The sequence below is a fragment of the Stylophora pistillata genome, chromosome 4 (genome assembly GCF_964205215.1).
Source record: "Stylophora pistillata chromosome 4, jaStyPist1.2, whole genome shotgun sequence".
Classification (NCBI taxonomy): domain Eukaryota; kingdom Metazoa; phylum Cnidaria; class Anthozoa; order Scleractinia; family Pocilloporidae; genus Stylophora; species Stylophora pistillata.
In genome coordinates, this window is record NC_142522.1 from 40,400,595 (window position 1) to 40,421,029 (window position 20,435).

A 20,435-nucleotide genomic window follows, 5' to 3' on the forward strand; every position below is an offset into this window, starting at 1 on the left:
AAATCGCATTTCGATTATTAGAAATGCGACACGAGCGTGTCTTTGCCCGTGATCGTCTCAGGCCAGATCCCTTGCAAACCCCTTCTCGACTCGTCTTCAATCTTCCTGCGTGCAGAGAAACGGGCGTCTTGCAGCGTTAATTATGAAGGCCTGGGCCCAGGCTGATATTGATTGAATGTCGCATAATGAAAACCAAAGCAGTCACATCGTCCAATCAGAAGAATGAAAAATATCACGTGTAGCTAATAAAGAACTCAAAGTACAAAGAAGCAACTTTCATGAAGCACGGGAAATTAAAATGACTCTGACTGTTCTGCCTCCAAATGGTTAACGCGAGTTTACTGGATCAATAGAGGGATGTTACACAGAACTAACTAAGTCCTAGAGTATCTTCCAATTTCACTTTTCAGTCTTTCTCAAGGTACTGTGTTAAGTGTTCTCGCGCCCAGGTTTGCCTTTCCAAGACTACATAGATTTTGATCAAACAAAGCATGTTCTGAGACAGAATAAAGCAATTTTTGATGTTACCTTAAAAACGCCAAACATAATTTTAACGTAAAAGTCGTACTTGTACCTGTTTCAAGTGCGGGCCTATGATAGGCTCAAGGTAAGAAAATGATAAACCACAGGCGGCAAAGCAGAGAGCTGTAATACAATGGATTAGAGACCTATCTCATTTCGTTTAACTCTAAAACAATTATAACAATTCTTACTCTGTAACTTAAAAAATGGCCTTGACCTTTTCAATCGCTGAACCTGGCTAATTTAAAAGGTACCCTTTTCTTTTTGAGATATATACAATCTTACATACAATTTTACAACCCCGGAATCCCGGGTGATATTTTTGGCGCTTGCAAACGTAACATGCGCGCTTGCAAACGTAACATGCGCGCTTGCAAACGTAATATGCGCGCTTGCAAACGTAGCATGAACGTAACATGAACATGAATGTAACTACATTATATGAACGCGACCACGGCTAGGTGAGTTACTACAATTTGAGATTTTTACATGACAAATTACGACCCCGAATGACAAGGTTACCCTACCTGGCAGAAAGGGCAACCCACCGGGTTATCCCAATTATCATGTAAACTTGATCAAGGTAAAACAAGAGATTGTACTGACAGACAGGTTACACCACCTACGCAGGTTACTTCACCCAGCTGGAGTCCCCCACCTCCTAGTAAAGAGGCTCTAACTCTCCATTATCCACTTTCAGAAATAATACGCGAAATGTTAAGTTTAGTCTCATACTTACATAGCATGAGTGCAGTTGGAATTTTTAGCGCTTCTAACATGGATATTGATTCCTTGTCACTGTCTTCCTTGTCTCCTAGTATGTAGTTTTTATAACAATAACACATGTGATGTTTCGAAAGAGAAGACTTCTCAGAAATGGACAAATATGGCTCAAAACTACACTAAATACAGTACAGGTATTCTTTTTTCCCATTTTATTCCATGGCCGGAGTTAGAGGTGATCCGCAAAAAAAATATGTAGCCCAGCGCTAACTTTCCCTTTTGTTCAATGCTTTTGACTCACATTGCATCTCCATGTTGGTGGCTACAATTGTATTTGGTTACCAAACTGTTCGCCAGAGAGCATTGGTATAATATGTTACCTTGAAACGATTTTAAATAAAAGTTGTCCATAAAAGGCACATCGTAAAAAAAAGAAAAGGTGATTCAGACATGTCAAAAACGACTTAAGGGTTGACTGTAATATTAACTGGCTCACTGACTTGATTGTCTAAGTGACTGACTAAGTGACTAACTAGCCCAACTGACTAACTGACTGACTGACTTAATTGACTAATTAACTCACTGACTCATTGATGGACGGATCAATTATTAACCTAAGCACCTTTTCAACATATCAACTGATATACGAAAAAATGAGATACTTCAATCAGTTAGAAAACAGATTGTTTAAAACAACTCAAAATCAAACCTTTGCCAAGTATCAAAACTAAAACTGGAATAACAGCTATCATAGTGCCACCGGTAACAATGAAGGGAAGTTTAAAACCACCAACCTAAAAATGAGATCAAAGAAGATGAAAGAGTAAACATTCGATGACATTATTTCATTGCACCTTTGATTACCCTGTTGCCCATTGACTTTAATTCTTTCCATGATATACTCTGTGAACAGAAGCTGGGGTAATGAAGTGTTCAACCTAACTGTGGGTGGAATAGTCCCTTTTACAGTTGTGGGCTTGGTGGCCAAGCCTTTTAACAGGAGTGAGGCTAAGGGTGACCCTGTTGTGATAGAGACCTGTATCTAGTTAGCATGATAACAAAATAATTTGCATTTGAAAAGCAGCAACATCTGTATCATAACAAGGTCACCCTAAGCCTCACTCCTGTTCAAAGGCTTGGCCACCAAGCCCACAACTGTAAAAAGGACTATTGTAAATTGTAATTTATCAGGTAAATAAATTACAAATTGCATTGTAATTTGTAATTTGTTTACCTGATAAATTACAAATTACAATGGTAATAAATAAGGGAAAGATCATGTCTTGCCCATACTGTGTAAAGAACTCCCCCAATAACTGGACCAAGGGAAAATCCAGCTCCAGTACATGTCTCTACCACACCCTAGAAAATAAAATTTAAAGAAGTATTTTCTTATTTTGTCTTAAAGCTGCACTAAATTGTATTATTATAATATAACCAAAGTAAAGCGCGCACTATGATTGGTCAATTTAGCGTCCCCCATTTGCCCATGGGTGTACGCTGCTGACTTGAGCAAATGCAAGACTATTTTTCCGCGCATGCTTGTTTTTTTCTGGTCACGTAAGATTTGTTAAATGAAAGGGAACTCTTTAGCTACAGATTGTATCGATGTTATGTTATAAAACAAATGGTAAACACCACAACGTACACTATTGAGTTATGTATGCACTTGGGAGGTTTGCTAAGCACTCAAGAAGCTAGAGTCGCTCTCGGCTATCGCCTCACGCGACTCTTATGCTTCTTTTGTGCTTAGCAACCTCCTGCATGCATCCATAACTCAGTAGTGTACACTGTGGTGTTTACCATTTGTTAAAATCAACAAGATCAGGGGAAGAGAGAGGTGAACGAATCAAAAAGGGAGGAGGGGACCTGGAGAAATTTCTTCGACATCTTTACTACATGTACCATCTCCCTAGTAAATTTGAACTTTTCAAATGAATTCAATACGGCAGCTTTAACACAATAGGAATGTAATGAGTACTAGCTTGCCACATGTTTGCTATGCAGACTTTTTTTCAGTTTACAAGCACTGTTAAAATCAAGTCTTTAAATTCCAATCAATTTTAAACAAAATGGAGGTAATGGTAAATTTAAGGTCACCTTCTGAATCTACTGCTGCTAAACCTATTCAACAAACACTTATTCCAATCATTTATTGCAATTCATTTACTGTCATTTTTCCAAAGAAGTGAACATTATTTAGAGTACTTAGCATTTTGATGAATAAGCGCTCTTTTCAGGAGATTTTTTTGCTTTATTTTAAGGTGGCTTTAGACCCACTGAAAAAGACATGACTTAGGGAATGTCACGACAAGTCCTATACAGCTGCTCTGGAGAGATGTCTTTTCCCAGTGGAGTAAATAAATAGTTGCCTTAATTATGATGCACAAATAACTAAAAATAAGCAACTCTTTGATACAAATATTTTACAAGTTCTTATCCATCAAAGCATATCAATTACCATGTGTATAATCTTAACATTCAAGAAACAAAGTCCCACATACTGTAACCATTCCAACATTATCTGGAAATTTTTCCAATAAAATGGACAATGCTGAGGTTTCAGCTGCAGCTCCTCCAATAGCAGATGTTGCTCTTAGCAAAAAGCAAAGAGCTATGAACGCATCCCGATCGACAATCATGCCACCAAATCTAAAAGATACAAAAGCCATGGTATCTGATAGTTTCCTGAAGAAGCAAGATCCTCTTCAACCTCTTACATTTTCCCTTTCAATCTTTTCACACCAAATAGTGAAGATTCTTTCAACTTGACAGTCTTTAACATTTCTCAGCATAACAACTTTGCTTGCTCAAGTCTTGTTCAGTTTATCAAGTCATTGGATAAGTGCTACATCTGAGACCTAGCCTTTTCACTTTCAAGATTGACCATAGAGAAATTTCTCTAATAACAGTATTATATTACAATTTCAAGGAAAAGAGCAATGAGAAGAAAGAAGGATGGCAACTAGCTGAAGGATCAATTCTGAGATTAAATGCAGAAATCATACATATTGAATCCAGTTGTTTGGCTCACCCAAATAAAACCATTGATCCCCCACAAAGAACAAGTCCTGTGTAGAGCACAAACCTGGGACCATATTTTGGTATCTGTAAGTGATACAAATTCCTCATCAGTAAATCACTGTGAAGAAGCTTGGAATACAATTGTTGATTCATGCAGAAAACTACACATAGTCAAGTTGTGGCCGTGTGGTAACATCCAAACATCAGTATCAATATTCTTGGCACTCTTTCCTGTACATTTCCTAGGTACTGGAAAAGAGAATTCATTTATCAATCAAGGCTTCTCAGGTTGGTGATCATTTCCTTTATTCTCATGAGCTGAATGAATGACTCATAAGTATAATTGTATGGAGAAATTAGATGCTCATTGGTTAATTAAGCTTAAAGGGTTAAGAATACAAAATATACATTTCTCTTTAATAACCGTCTACTTTTCTTCTCAGCAAAGTAATCTGTAAAAATGAAAGTAAACCGTTCCGGGTCCTGTCTTGTGGATCCTACTCTGATCTAAATGTGGTTAAGTTACTTATCATGAAAATTAATTTTAAAACTATGATAGAGGATTATTGAATATGTAAAAGGGAATAATGGTTTTATTAAAAAAAAAAAAACACTCCAAGATACTAGACAAATCTTCTCGACTTTATTTTGTAAGAAGAAACCGGATGTTACAATGTACAGATATTAGATTATGGTATATTGGCTCATATACCATAATGGCTAAGCCAATGAAAAGTCTTGAATGGCATTATCCAATGATCCAGTTTTTAATAATGATAAATATACATATAAATGGTTCAAATATTCTAACTCTCATTAATACCCTTCAGAGTCAAATACTTACAAGAACTCCACAAAATGGAGAAAAGATGAAAACCACAAATGAATAAGTTCCAAAGAGTAAACCCACTATAGTTCCAGATACGCCTTTATCCCTTGCCTTTTAGGTCGACAGAAGAAAAAAAAACAATTAAATGGTAAATCAGGAAACTTATGAAACAAAATGTAAAAATGGCATTGGAACAATATTCAATCTTCCTAAACCATCCCCAGACCCCCATTAAGCTCTTACTTCTGTTAGTTTGACCCTTTGGCCTATCCCTCTTGCCTTAAATCTCCTACAATGATTAAATCTTCAGCTTACTGTGGTGAGCCTTTTGTCCTCGACTGTATAGAATCTCTTTTACCGTGCAGTCACAGGAATATTGAAGCTTGTAAAGGAGATTCTTTTTATCAGTTTTTTCATTGGAAGTCTAATGCATAATAATTAACAATTATTCCACGACCACACATTGGATATGAGATGATAGATAGCCAATGAGGCGCGTAGTGCCAAGTTGGCTATAATCATATCAGCTCCATTTTCTGCCTTTAAAAGCACACACAACCCACAATTCCTCTATTCGCTCCGACGAAGGGCTAACGCTCGAAACGTCAGCTTTTGTAATCATTACGGTGGCCAATATACTATTTCAACTTTGTTGATATATCCAAATTAAATAATCATATCATATCAACTGACAAGCACGAGTGGAATAATTGTTTTATTAAAAACATTAAATTAAATTATTAAATTTTACTTAATATTTTAGCTCCCTTTTAATTTTAAGCTGATGTGTACGCTTACCATACTGGTAGATTATGGTATATTGGCTCATATACCATAATGGCTAAGCCAATAAAAAGTCTTGAATTGCATTATCCAATGATCCAGTTTTAATAAAAGCCATTAGTGCAATGCTCCTGGCAGCAGACACAATAGTCAGAGCTTTGCATCAAAGAAAAAAATCATAATTTTGTAAACAGCCTTTTCTTTTAAATGTATGTTTATTTGGTTACTTTCATCATTTATCTGTAACTATGGGGAAAAAAAGCCCAGTTTTGTTTTTCCCTCAAAACTAAATGTTTCCCTGAGGACCATGCAAAGGGTGTGAATCATTATTCACAAAATACCTAGGTTACAAATCTATCAATTGAAAATGCTGTCATTTCCTATCTTTCTTCACCACAGTCTATAATACAGTGACACTGAAGTTACATTTCCACTACACACTAACTAAATAATAATAATAATAATAATAATAATAATAATACTAATAATAATAATAATAAATTTTAGGATAAATGATTCTGTGCATAAAAGGAGCATTTGGAACCCTGACAGGCTTTTTAAGGAAAGCTCCTTGTTGACTCAGAGTTAAAAAAATTATTATTTTATGAGTCAGCTAGTTACTTATTATCTATTAAAGATATTACATTTATTTAACACCACAGGCTTAATTTCTAATGTATTAGTGATTGATAAATATGATAGCTGACCTCTTGAGGAAAGAATTAATGGTGAAAACACCAGAAAGCCGCAAAGACCATTGTTGGCATAGTTAACTATTATGTGAAAAAGCCCAAGTGAATCACCTCCAAGGGAACACTTTTCCTCTTTCTCGCTCTTTTCGTCTCATCATCGGATTAAATATCTTAACCACCGGTAATAGTCATTTTCAATCTGAATGGATCTCAATTTGACTCAAATGTCAACAACTTTTTGCAACTCTTAAATACTGTTGCAAGAATTAATAAAAAAAGTTGAGAAAGGATTGGACCACGGTAGATCTAGGTTCGTTTTCTTGCTCGATCGATCCTCACACAATGACGCCGAGGTTATGTGATTGCGTTATGATTTGAATATTTGAAGTCCCTGGCATATATATTTTAAATGATCTAGACGCCTTTTAAGTCGAGAAAACGGGAGGTCAAATTTAGATTTCATTCTTTCAATCAAGCTTTGGCGTACCTACTTTCGTAAGCTGAGAGTTAATTTTTCAGCAGTTGTTTCCACACAAGACATGATATCATAAGTTACGTGACTCAAGCCAGTTACGTGTGCCTTTGAGGTTAGACTTGAAGCACTATATGCATGTTGTTATTCAATTATCAGAGATTAAATTCAATGAAAAAAAATGCATTTTTGTTAGCATTTCTTAATTTGATTGTCCGTTCACTTTTTCGCTTTCAAATTCTGGAATTTGCGTTATTAAGTGGGGATAATTTGTTTGACTTATTGAGTTGTGATCAAAGGCATTCATGTGCTTATCTTCTAGTATGTTATCGTTCATCAATAAATATAAGTGCTTACCTCACTGGGAAAGAATGGTGAATATACAGAGTATGCTTCAAACACCACAAAGTACACAATGCAGAGGGAGACGATGATAAATATGTTGCGAACAGTACAAAGAGAGCCCGAATTCTGCACCCTCTCGTTGGATCGGTAGCTGTCGTTTGACAAGCCATTCCTCTGGTTGGTAAATGAAATCTCTGGACTACTAACATCTTCCATTTATGATATTATAAATAAAATGTCGACATTTAATTGCAACCGTTTTGAGCGCAACTTACTTTTCAAATAGTTTAACATTGACCAAAGAAGAAAACTAATAGTTGAGTTTCGAAGGTCAGCGGTAAGTCTGGCTACGAATTATTGCACCATCTCACGCAAGAGCAGTTACGCAATAAAGTACGCGTCACGCGACACGAATACAGCTTGCATAGTTGTTGTTTACTTCTCGATTGTTTGTAAGCAATTACCTTGTAAGTTTTTCCGCGACTTTAAAATGTTCAGTAAATTATATTGTTTGATAAGAATGGACTGGTTCCTCGGAATCCTGGTAAAGACCTTCTCTGTCTGTTCCATTTACGCAAATTTATAATCAATCGATCGAAATTGGTATAGTTCCAAATATATTAAAAGTTTCACAGGTTACTCCAGTTTACAAAAATGGTGATGCGACTGACCCAGCCAACTATAGGCCTATTTCAACTCTCTCATCTTTTAGTAAAGTTTTAGAACAGCTAATTTATAGTCAACTATACAATTTTCTTGAAGAATATAGTATTTTGTATGAGTATCAATTTGGATTCAGGAAGGGCTACTCAACTGAGCAAGCTATCTTAGAAATTACTGACTCACTTAAGAAGGCTATGGATAAAAAATTGGTTACCTGTGGTCTTTTTCTCGACTTTTCAAAGGCATTTGACACAATTAACCATGATATTCTGTTATGGAAACTTTATAGCTACGGTATACCACAGGTAGCCCAAGCTCTCTTTGAGAACCACACAAGGAACACAATTTGCATATCGATTTATTAGGATTTGTATGGGATTTTCTACAAGATAGCCATAGAGATAGTTAAAAGTGAAAATATTAAATAAAAATGGTGATTCGCGCTTTTGTTTTGAAGCGTTACTGTAGCTTTGAAGGTTTCTGATGTATGGTTGCCGTTTATTTTTGAGTTATTTTTTTATTGAGTTATTTTTTTAAAAAAAATAACTATATGTTAGCGTATAGATTGGTGTATTGTGGTGTAGTGTAATCTGATCAGCGCAATTTGGTGTATCTCTAAGCAATCTGATTGGCGCATCTTTTTTTTGGTGTATCTCAACGCAATGTGATTGGCCCAATCTTTTGGTGTATCACAAACCAATCAGATTGTAGTATTTTTCGATGTCGCACCAATCAGAGCGTTCTTGCTAATTTGTAGTTTGACAGGTCTTCAAATTTCAGCGAATCAACGCTTGAGTCGGAGAGAGCGGTTCGCGAATTAAGGAAATGTATCAGTCGTGTTGGGAAAGTGGTGGAGTTGTGACCGTTGTACGACCACGCTTATTCTTCCTTCTGAAGGAGACTGAGTGGAACATGAGAAAAATTTTGAATCAAATAGTACTTCAGATGTTGATAGGAGCAACTTCAGGATATTTCATTGCTATATATGAGTTAATCAGCGATTCCAATTTTGAATTTCGCTCAAGGAACAAGGTAAGATGACATCTACAAGAGTTGTAAGACCATCTATTCAGTGTAATGGCTCATGTCCTTCGTGAGGATTTTATCGCTATGATCTGTCTGGATTTGAAAGGTCGTCAGGGAACTTTTTCTACCGATTAGCGAGTTAAAACGTGCATGTTTTGTGTACCGCTCCTTCACTTACGACGCATACACCGTCAGCTGGAGGCCTAACACGAATTTAGCGCTATAGCGTGTTGTTTCGGAAAGGCTAGTTTTACTGACTCTGGTAAATCTTGCGCAAGATATTTGCGTAAATCATATTTGATTGATAATCGACCACCAAGTTACATTTACTTTCTGCGTCGACTGCCATGTTACATATCCGTTTCTTTGCTTCTAAAAGTCCTCCATGAATTAAATATTGTTTAAACAATACTTTCCCGTTACAATTGCGTGTTACTTTTTACTCGCCAGTATGGATTAGATTTTTTTAGATGAAATGCCATTTTCCAGTAAACAACGCAAATTTTGACATAAATCTACCTCAATGAAAAATATTTCACAAGGGACAGAATGGTTCGGTCGGTTAATTTTCCACGCAACTCTCACGTGCTTAGACGTTTTCTACAAATAAAATTCGCTTATAACTAACCTGGACTTTACCCCATTGCGTGTCAATTTCCTGTAAACAACCTGCACGCCGGGCTGGCAGGTTACCAAATCGCGCCATTTCGATAACAGTGAGCCTGTAAGAAACTGGTCAGCGATCTCTGTACAAATGGTGCTTTCAATATGGCGGCCCTTTTAGTAAAACTTCACGAAGTTGTGGATGATTTCAAGAATTCTAGTGAAGACAAAGCTTTAGCGACAGAAATTGGGGGCGAGCTTTTAGTGTTGTGTAGAGCAGTTAACAAGAAACACACGTTTGAGAGTGAAAAGGCTTTCAAATTTCATTTAGCTCAGCCCGCAAGAATATTGGCAAGGATTGTTGGTTTTTGGCACATCAGAATGCTGAGAAAAATGAAGCGAAAAACTCGTGCCTCTCGGCCATGGACTGTCAATTTCTCATGGAATTTACCACTGGAAGTGTTTGATTGTTTCAAGGTTGTCGCTATAGCTCCTGTTGCTGGTGGTGTGGTTGTCAGGAACACACGTGCTGTGCATGAAATACACATCACGGATATGGGGAAGATTAAGAGTCTCTTTCTCTCACTGGCAAATAAATATCGAAAAGGAAAAATCCATGAGAGCGATATCTTCCTTAAAAAAGAAAAAGATGGTTCCTTTAGCCAGGTGATTGTCACTGGTGATTATCCAGCAAAGTTTACATATTAAAAAAACTCTGAAATTATAAAAATCAGCCTCAGGTATGGACATTACAACAGACTGGGAGTACCTCAGCACTCCCTTGCATAAAGAAAAACAGTACCCCTTGCTGAGTTCAGCAAAAAACAGTGGCAGAAATAATGAGCATTCCATAATTATGTCAGCTAAATGGAAAAAACTGTTGGCTGTTTATTTAGGTATTAAATCCTTGTTATCAATCATTTGTTGAGTTTATTTAATCAACTCAAACCATGTAAAGTACAGTTCATGAACATATAGTTGAAATTGATAGAATATTACGTATGATGCACGATCCTCGCAGTAGATAGCGCTATTTAAGCAATAGCGAAAATCAGACCTGAAAAAAATCAGGCCTGTACGGGACTCGAACCACTGACCTCTGCGATACTAGTGCAGCGCTCTACCAATTGAGCTAACAAGCCAACTGAGAGCATGCCGTTAAGTTGATTCGTAATGAACCCGTGAAAGTGATAAATGAGATAGAATAAATATATGAAAATCATATATTTTGAACTGCGGTATTTGATACGTATGATGCACGATCCTCGCAGTAGATAGCGCTATTTAAGCAATAGCGAAAATCAGACCTGAAAAAAATCAGGCCTGTACGGGACTCGAACCACTGACCTCTGCGATACTAGTGCAGCGCTCTACCAATTGAGCTAACAAGCCAACTGAGAGCAGGCCGTTAAGTTGATTCGTAATGAACCCGTGAAAGTGATAAATGAGATAGAATAAATATATGAAAATCATATATTTTGAACTGCGGTATTTGATACGTATGATGCACGATCCTCGCAGTAGATAGCGCTATTTAAGCAATAGCGAAAATCAGACCTGAAAAAAATCAGGCCTGTACGGGACTCGAACCACTGACCTCTGCGATACTAGTGCAGCGCTCTACCAATTGAGCTAACAAGCCAACTGAGAGCAGGCCGTTAAGTTGATTCGTAATGAACCCGTGAAAGTGATAAATGAGATAGAATAAATATATGAAAATCATATATTTTGAACTGCGGTATTTGATACGTATGATGCACGATCCTCGCAGTAGATAGCGCTATTTAAGCAATAGCGAAAATCAGACCTGAAAAAAATCAGGCCTGTACGGGACTCGAACCACTGACAAAAAATATATGATTTTCATATATTTATTCTATCTCATTTATCACTTTCACGGGTTCATTACGAATCAACTTAACGGCATGCTCTCAGTTGGCTTGTTAGCTCAATTGGTAGAGCGCTGCACTAGTATCGCAGAGGTCAGTGGTTCGAGTCCCGTACAGGCCTGATTTTTTTCAGGTCTGATTTTCGCTATTGCTTAAACAGCGCTATCTACTGCGAGGATCGTGCATCATACGTATCAAATACCGCAGTTCAAAATATATGATTTTCATATATTTATTCTATCTGATAAAATATTGTTACTAAGAGTTAGGGGAGGGGCTTTCCCCAAATATCCAACAGGGATATGTGCCACCAATGGTTTGTGACCCTTTCCCTTTATATAGAAAAAGTATTTGCATTTGAGGCTTTTTCTAAAGCTTATGAATTTCAAGTGCTACAACAACATCCAGGTATTATTTTTGGACTCGAGAGTTTTTAAAATGGGTTGCTGAAGGGAAATATGCACCCAAAGCATTTTGAATATAACCCCAAAATAATTTAGCAAGTTAACAACAATATAGCTCCACTTAGCAGCAAGAAAACTGTTAACAGAGCAGCTACTCCAACCAAGACCATCCTGACACAATTTTGTGAAAAAAAAGAAAAAAAAAACAAGGGTACTTTTCAAACTATATAAAGAATTTATCTGAACTATCTATTCGAGATAATTGCACTCAATTTGACCATTTTTTTTAATTTTATGGTCAGGAAATTTGTTACGACTTTTGCTCGGTGGCCTTGGTTAGGTGTTCGACTGTAAATGTCCCAAACTGTTTTTGGGTTAGTCATTGTACCTTTATGTTCAGCTTGTGACACTAAGAAGATTGCAAATATATGGGTCTAAAGCCCCTGTTTCAGCACTCCTTTCTACACTCTTGTAAATCCCAGATGAACACAGTAAACATTTTTCAGCACTGCATTCCTTGTCTAAGCCACAGTAGCAAACATTTGGTTGCTCAATCTTTTTAGGAACATACACATCTGTGCTCTTGTGGTAGTGAAAACTTGCAGGGTCATATTGCCTTAACCAAACAGTTGTAATGAAATCATGTCTAAAAACAAGGCTCCACCTTGTTGACAAGGTTGCATGCTTTGCATACTGGCTGATGCGCACATGTTTAGCCTCCCTCCCTTGCATAGTATTAATGCCTAACCCTAAGCCAAGTTTCCTATACAGGAGGTCTGTGTGATAAGGGATGTCATGACCGATTGTCCAGACTGTCGGTGTTACGGAGCCTAACATAAGAGAGCAGATATTGAAATACCGCTTGCAAGAGTCTTTGATTTCCTGCAAGACACCCTCAGTTATTGTTACACGACTAAACCGGCTGATAGCATCTCTTAGCTGAAGGCCAATGAATGCAAACGTGCAAATTTGGAGCTGTTGCTGAGGACTGTCGTCCTCACGTGAAATTGCCTTTAGAATAGACATAAAATGGTGACAGAACTTTTTTGTCTCTTTCCCTGTGAATCGATAGGAAAGGGATCCCTTCCGTCCCTGGGAGCACCACTTTTTTTTATCAACATAATACATATGAGCAAATTTACTTTTCCTTGCCTTTCTTTTCAGTTTTTTCAGCTTTGAATTTTCCGTCGAGTAGACTTTGCAGTTTGAAATAAATTCCTCTTTGAGTACTTTCCGCCTACGGGCAAGTTCCCCGATTGGAAATTTTTCCTTTGCTATTGTCTTGGAGCTTCTTGCTCTCTTCCTACCCTTCCTTGCCATTTTCGAAAGCAACGAGCAAAGCTCGCTCCCAGTTGTATTAATCCGAACCTGGTTCTGCTTCAACACGGCCAGATTCCAGCTTTCAGCTCACGCGGTACCAATTTACAGAAGCTGAAAACAATGAATCTACATTCAGCAAACACAATATGCAAATACAATGTCTATCACAGGAACCCATCGTTTTAAAATTTTAAAATAGCCTCTAGAAATGTTGTAATCTCTTTCTTTGCCTCAGTACATCATCCCAAGGGTTACGTCACATTGCACAATGAAAAAGTAAAATTTTGCGCCTTTTACTTACCGTATTCTTCTCAAAAACATCCCTACGGAAAGATCCACTTTCACTCTTCCAAAATGGCCTCCTCTTTCGTTCACAGACTCCACAAATATCCCACAATACAAAGAGAACCCTTGAATAAATCTAAATAAATTTGTAAAAATTAAAAATGGCGCCCAACGCCATCTTGGATAGAGAAGCCGCTGCTCGAAATGGCTATATTTCCGAGCCCGTCAGCCCGGCGTGCATGCATTTTATCACGTATTTCGCACGCAAAGGGCAAAGTCCAGATAGGCAACAACCAATTAAGTAGCCCACCATATTATCCTTTGAAGAATGATACTTTCTCTTGGTTCAATCTACTTTCACTTGTTCGAAGAACGGAGACCGGAAAATATCTTTGTCCAGAGGCTGTAAGAGATAAAATAGAGCTTTCCACTGCAAAATTATACGGAAGAGTATTTTGACGCAACCATCTGTTACTGAACAAGAAGCTACACGGAGCCTATATTTAGGCCGGATTTGTGGATCAGCGGATTGAATTGAATTGGTTCGAATTGAAGACTTTGCTGTTTTAGCAAAATCGCTGTCGAGTGCTTTTCATGGTTTGTTAACATGGTGAGTTATGGAGGCTAAGACTTCGGAACAAGTTGATGCCATCCATGAAAATTTGGAATTACTAAAATCCCCGGAGGAAAGGCGGGATCACTCAATAAAAAGTTGTATTTGAACGCGATGACTTTATTTACAAGGATTTCTCTTGCTTACATCTAATAACAAACCTTTGAATTTTTTTTTGCCTCGGAACTATATATCACAGAAGGCATTTTATAGACCTCAAGATTTTTGACTGATTGAAATTAAAGGTATGTGGCAGTGACTTCCACAAGTTTTTTTTTTTTGGTGAGAAAAGTACAATTGTTTTTTTCGCAATATTTATTTACGGATGGTTTCAATCGCCAACCTTTACATAGGATGGTTGTATTACTGTACCCAAGGGTTGTTGTTTTCATCAGAACGTTAACAATAGTAGTGATTCACAGCATTAGGCTTGTACTTTAAATAAATATAGTTAAGTTCACCCGAAAGATGAGTATAAACTGTAACAAGCTTATCGTTGATGCGCGGCCAGCACTTCAAATCTGACTGACACTCGATGTCAAAACTCAACCTCGTTCCATGGATATGCCACCACATTACTTTACGCCAATTAAAAACTGCACGCTACTGTGCATTTTCTTGCACAGGAAAAACCAAACATAATTTCTGATTCTGACCCTTAATAGTCAGAATAATAACTAGGACTTTGTCTCTGACGAAGGAACGGCAATAAGCACAATTTGAACCTACGAGCAGGTTGTTGTTTAGTCTCGTCATGCAATGTTGGAGAGAGAGATAGCGTTGCGTGACAAGTTCAAATTAGGGCTGTGGAGGGGACTGCAGGAAGCGTGGTACCAATGCAGTTTATTTTTGCCAACAATTCAGACACCAGCATCAGTTATATAGTGTCCCATTTCAACCTACGTATCCAAAAAAATAACTCCTGCATGCGTAGCATGCCTACGTTTGTACTGGTTGCCAGAGGAAGCAAGTCAAACTAAAAAACAAATTCAGATTTTTTTTAAATATTGAATAGCATTTGAGAGTTTTTAACGAAATTTAACTTACAATTCGTAGGGCATTCCATACATCTTTTAGATCTTTTCGTGATCTCTGGCTGACCGTTATTTGAATATTGAGTTCTTCGCGACTTTAAATAAAAAGAGGGGTTGGTCCCCAGACTCCCTGTGACAACGCTCTGGCGCCAAAACTACAAAACACTAAGTGCAAATCAAATGGCTTACCTTGTTCCATACGTGTATTGCTAGCTCCTGGTGTAGTTATTTTACCGATTTCACTTGATTTAAGCGGTTTTTTTTAATCCTGGTTTTCTCCTCTTAAAGAAGAGAAAACCAGGATTATTATGGAATAAGGTAAGCCATTTTTATTTAATATTTTCACTTTTAACTATCTCTATGGCTATCTTGTAGAAAATCCCATACAAATCCTAATAAATCGATATGCAAATTGTGTTCCTTGTGTGGTTCTCAAAGAGAGCTTGGGCCGCCTGTGGGTATACGTGGTGATCCTCTCAGATGGTTTGAAAGTTACTTGTACAATCGAAATCAGGTTTTCAAAATTGGGGAAACTATATCTAGTAGTCAGACCATTATTTGTGGTATACCTCAAGGGTCAACTTTGGGATCATTGTTATTTTTGCTTTATATTAATGACTTACCAAACCGTTGAAGCAAACTATCCTTCCGAATGAAGGCTGATAGTTTCGAAAGAAACTGTTTAGGGCTGCGTCGGTGGGAGTAACAAAATAATTTGGATATATCAACAAAGTTGAAATGGTAAATTGGCCACCGTAACGATTACAAAAGCTGACGTTTCAAGCGTTAACCCTTCTCTATTCTCTTTGTTTATAATATTAATTGTGTATAAATACTTTGGTTAGTGTAAATATAGAATTAAAGTAAAGTACGTCTTGTGTAAATGTTAAGATACACCAGTTAATTATACGTGACAGTGGCCAACTCGAAAGCTATGCTACTTTGGTCACTGTGCACATTTTACTTTTGATTATTGATGTAATTTACTGTTTCTTATATATTCTGACTTTTATAATCTGTAGTAACCTCTTGAAATAGTGCGAATAAAGAGTTTTAGTTTCAGTTTTCACTTTCAGTTTCTAGGATGTAGAGTTGAAATTTTTGCTAGGATAGATTCATCTCCGAATATTCTGCTAAACACAGTACATATGGTGGTAAAAAGGCTTACTTCTGCAAAGCCGTGCCTCATGACCGAAAGCAAAATGTTTTCCCGTCCGGCCGGACCAGAATCGTCAATAAGCATTTTACCATATGACTACTAAGTGTTGAAAAATCCAACATAAGTAGCACGCGATAGATGGGCACACGCAGCCACACGAGCACAAGAAAAATTCTGCACTTAAAATTTTTCCATTACTCTCTCAAGTCAGAACAAGAGACTCCCACTTCCTTAAAAAACGCGACTTTTTTCTTAGTTCTGTTCTCCTTTAAGTTTTTGCAACAGAGTGACGTGAGAGCAGCAGCGCCGAACGGCTTTTTCCGGACCTTCTCAAGTCAACCCCTTCGGCCCTCTACACGCCAGCGTTCACTGTGGTTTTCTACGGGATTTCGCGAGCGGGGCCCAACGGGTCAAGTAATAAGGAATATTTCTATCTTATGTCCCTTGCGCTAGATATTAAAAAAATAATATAATTTAGCAAATGAATGATCAAGAGTTTTGTCGATGCAAATTGTTTTTGAAGACAAGCACGATTCATCGGCGGCGAAGCGGGGAAAACAGGGGGAGGGCAGTAGCCCCCCAAAAAATAATTTGGGAAGCACAGCACCCTCACGTTTTGTTGTTGAGAGTATCGCTAACGCAGCATAAAATTTTTCAAATTATTCAGTTCGTGAGCATTTTCTTCTATCACCATCGTGCTTGGCGATATCATTGTAATATGTTGTATTATTTCATCGCTCGCAGCGCACGCGGAAAGATAAAGCAGTCATGGAGGCTATTACCATCTCAAATGAAAATGGTCTGAAATAATATTGACGTATTTCACATGAGAAAAAGTTGAAAAGTACCCATATTTTCGATTCTGATCTAAACAAGAATTGATTCATCAGACAGTTTATTGCTAGAGGAAAGAATTGGTATCAAGAAAGAATTTTCTAAATATGTTTTTCTGGTTTATTCAGGAGTTGGGAATTTGAGGGAAAAACATGCAGGTATCATAAGTTTACCTCACCCTTTTTACGATAAAAATTTATGATAAATAATTCCGACAAAAAGATTGCATACGGATCAAACTGTCAGAAGAAAATAGTGTTCTGAGATTACAGAGCACTTATTATTTAATAATTATTCACCGAAGTGGAGTGAATAATGGTGGATATCCGCCCCCACCAACACTGAGGTCGTTTTAAAAAACCCGTTTTCTGGAAATGCGTCGTGCTCACGTAGCAAAGAATGTATGCTCTCGGTCGCGCTATGCTTTTTAGATTTTGCGAATTAGTTTGAATTTCGTAGAAAATTTTCAGGTTATCAATGATATTGTGGTGTTTCGAATAGACCTCCACGCAAGATGAATCAGATTGACAACAATTTAATATAGAGTTGAAAGCAGACATCTAACATGCAATCGTCAGTAGACACCAGGATGGTTTCTTCCCGAACATCCCATAGCTCCTGTAATGTATAAGGCCGCTAAGTATGCTGGGATAGGAGAAAACCATGTGCTTTTGATAGCGGCAGCCATGTTACGTTTGCAATGAAACTAGTTGAGTTAAATCTGTTTGTTTGGATACTTTATTGCTCTTGGGATCATTACAGTTCCTAGCGAACATGCGGTATCCATAACTTCCAGTTTATAAGAACATTTCAGATATAAAACACTTTATAAAAGTCAAAAAAAGGCTGGAAGACCTGATGTTTGTGCTGGGTTGGACACTAAATAGCAAATGGCGCCGTAGCAATTTTTCAGGTTATAATGATACATAAACTTATTTAAAAGCTAAAGAGGCCCGTGAAAGCCGAGAGAGAACCGAGGCGCCTCGCTTTCGTAAGTGTGCAGACTTTACTTGGGTTTTGTTGAAGTCTGCCATGTGAGTAAACTCAACAAAGCAACTTGATCATGTTTTGAGCAATTTAAACATAACGTTATGACACACTCGGAAATTTTTTTAGCACACTGAAGGCCAGAGCAAGAGCTACTAATAATCACAATTACATCTCAAATGTCTCTTGCCCCCTGTGAGCTTGTTGATGACCCTACGACTAACCACGTGTGTGGTGAGAAGCTGTTAAAACGGATGACTGTTCGAAAAAAGTAATCCGTTTATGTCTCCAAAATAAACTAAAAATGAAAATTTGATGGAAAAAAAGAATAAAAACCTCGTAACGGATTAAAATAAAATCGCCTCTCGAAACGCAGGTTAAGCTTGTTTGAAACAGGCGAGAGAAATGTGCGGTCTTTTATAATTTGAATTTAGAGGAAATATTGAAAATCTTCATATATCACTCAATGTGACAGACTGCCGGCGACGAATATTTATCAATTGGTTCGTGCGCGAATGCTGCTTAAGAGTTGCTCTCGGCTGCGCCTCGAGCAACTCTTGCTTCCTCAAGGCTCTCTAAACTTCCCAAGTGCTTCATTCATTTCACGATGAATGTACACTGACGTATGAACCAAATGGTTTATTCGTCAGCTGTGCATTTATCAAGATGTGAAGCACCTGGAAAGTTTCAAGAGCACTCAAGAAGATAGAGTTGCTCTTGGCTGCGCCTCGAGCGACTCTTACGTATCTTATTTGCTCCCAAACTTCCCACGTGCCGCATATCTCGATGAACTCACACCAACGCATGATCCACGCGTTAGTTGAAGTAAATTCGTAATCTTACACAGCTTTGACACAACGTGCGCTCTGATTGGTCAAAAATTCATCACGGATGCGCTGCTAAATAGGCCCTGAGTTACGTGAGGATATTATATCTTGTGCGGAGACAACATCTGATGAATAAACTCTCAGCTTAAGACAAATGGTATCATAGAGCTTGGCTGATGAAAATAAGTCTGAATTTCTATCAGTTTTTTCAACTTTAAAGTCCTTTAAATCCCTGAAAATTCCATGGACATCAGATAGTCAAGTGGAAGTGGAAAATGTCGTGCTACTAACAGTGCAGAAAGTCGAACCCAGGTCTAACGCAGTCCAACCATTTCTTATCTTTCCAAGGCATTTTTAAAGCACTCACTGAAAAGAAAGCTGTTGTCGAGAGTTACAATTGGTGTCGACATTCTAGTCAAAGTATTAACCATTCTGATTGAAAATGACTATTACCGGTGGTTCAGAAATCAAATCCGAGGATGTGAAGAAAAGCCTGATAGTTAACAGTCTCCAACTCAGCGAGAAAGAGGAAAAGTGTTCCTCTGAAGGTAATTCGCCAGGGATTCTTCACATGATAGCTGTCTGCGTCAGCAATGGTCTTTGCGGCTTTATGGTGTTTGTAACATACTCTTTGTTTTCACCATTCTTCCCTCAAGAGGTTAGTAACAATATTTATGAACCACGAATATGATAGAAATTAAGCATATGTTGGTAAATAAATGTTATATTTTTCACAGTTTAATAAGTGACTAGCTGTTATCTCTAAATCAACAAGGAGCTTTCCTCAAAAACCCTGTTAGGGTTGCAGATGTTCTTTTTAAGTAGAATAAATCACTTACCTTAAAATGTATTGGTGCTGTATGGAATCGCGCGTACCAGTTTATCGTGTCCTCTTTCAGTTAAACACTCTTTGAATTTTTCAAAACTTAATCAGTGGTCATATTGATGAAATGCTTCTTGACTGAGTTAGGTCTGACCGGATCGACAGGAACATATTTGCCTCTCGCTCACGACGCACGGACCTCACGCTAAGTATATTTCCGTTCGGCCCTCCTACTCAATCAAACAACACATATTTCATTGATAGATTCGTAACCTAGATATTTTGACTTTGATCATAATTTGATTTTTTTTTCTACAAGCCATTTTCTTTTCTTTTTTAACTATTTGTTCAGGTTCTTGTTTTTGTAAATGATGATTCGCGCTCTTTCTATGATCCTAAGAGAAACATTTCTTTTTCTGGGAAAAACAGTACTAGGCCTTTTCTTTTAAGGTTATACAGACAATACGACAGGCAATAGACGAAATGTGATGAAAGTAACCAAATAAAGATAGAAAACCTTTTTTCCCTCCAAATCTCAATATTTTTCCTCGTTGCAAATCTGACTCAAGACAATAGCG

The 20,435-nt window shown here is 37.6% G+C and overlaps 2 protein-coding genes across 16 annotated transcripts in view; one reads left to right on the forward strand and one right to left on the reverse strand.

Annotated features, from left to right (window-relative positions):
* LOC111330024 (MFS-type transporter SLC18B1) overlaps nucleotides 1–20,059 on the reverse strand; it is a 25,251-nt gene extending 5,192 nt beyond the window's left edge. For 4 of the 14 annotated variants that reach the window (XR_016000585.1, XR_016000586.1, XR_016000587.1 and 1 more), the window contains exons 1-8: nucleotides 7,403–7,719; nucleotides 5,114–5,209; nucleotides 4,280–4,353; nucleotides 3,750–3,897; nucleotides 2,539–2,607; nucleotides 1,955–2,039; nucleotides 1,262–1,336; nucleotides 575–645 (exon numbers count right to left, since the gene is read on the reverse strand). Coding sequence is in view for 11 of the 14 variants with exons in the window: in XM_088758591.1 (XP_088614717.1) it covers nucleotides 575–645; nucleotides 1,262–1,336; nucleotides 1,955–2,039; nucleotides 2,539–2,607; nucleotides 3,750–3,897; nucleotides 4,280–4,353; nucleotides 5,114–5,209; nucleotides 7,403–7,606 (822 nt within the window). In the remaining 3 variants the exon portion in view is untranslated. Of the gene's footprint in view, nucleotides 1–574; nucleotides 646–1,261; nucleotides 1,337–1,954; nucleotides 2,040–2,538; nucleotides 2,608–3,706; nucleotides 3,898–4,279; nucleotides 4,354–5,113; nucleotides 5,210–5,896; nucleotides 6,038–7,402; nucleotides 7,721–19,873 lie in introns of those variants that run through there. The other 10 variants (XM_088758596.1, XM_088758598.1, XM_088758592.1 and 7 more) reach the window with 10 other exon arrangements.
* Nucleotides 8,555–20,435, forward strand: part of LOC111330025 (MFS-type transporter SLC18B1) — a 39,891-nt gene continuing 28,010 nt past the window's right edge. The window contains exons 1-2 of one of the 2 annotated variants that reach the window (XM_088758602.1): nucleotides 8,947–9,085; nucleotides 19,383–19,692. In XM_088758602.1, coding sequence (XP_088614728.1) covers nucleotides 19,477–19,692 — 216 coding nt within the window. In that variant the 5' untranslated portion in view covers nucleotides 8,947–9,085; nucleotides 19,383–19,476. Of the gene's footprint in view, nucleotides 9,086–19,382; nucleotides 19,693–20,435 lie in introns of both variants that reach the window. The other variant, XM_088758603.1, reaches the window with a different exon arrangement.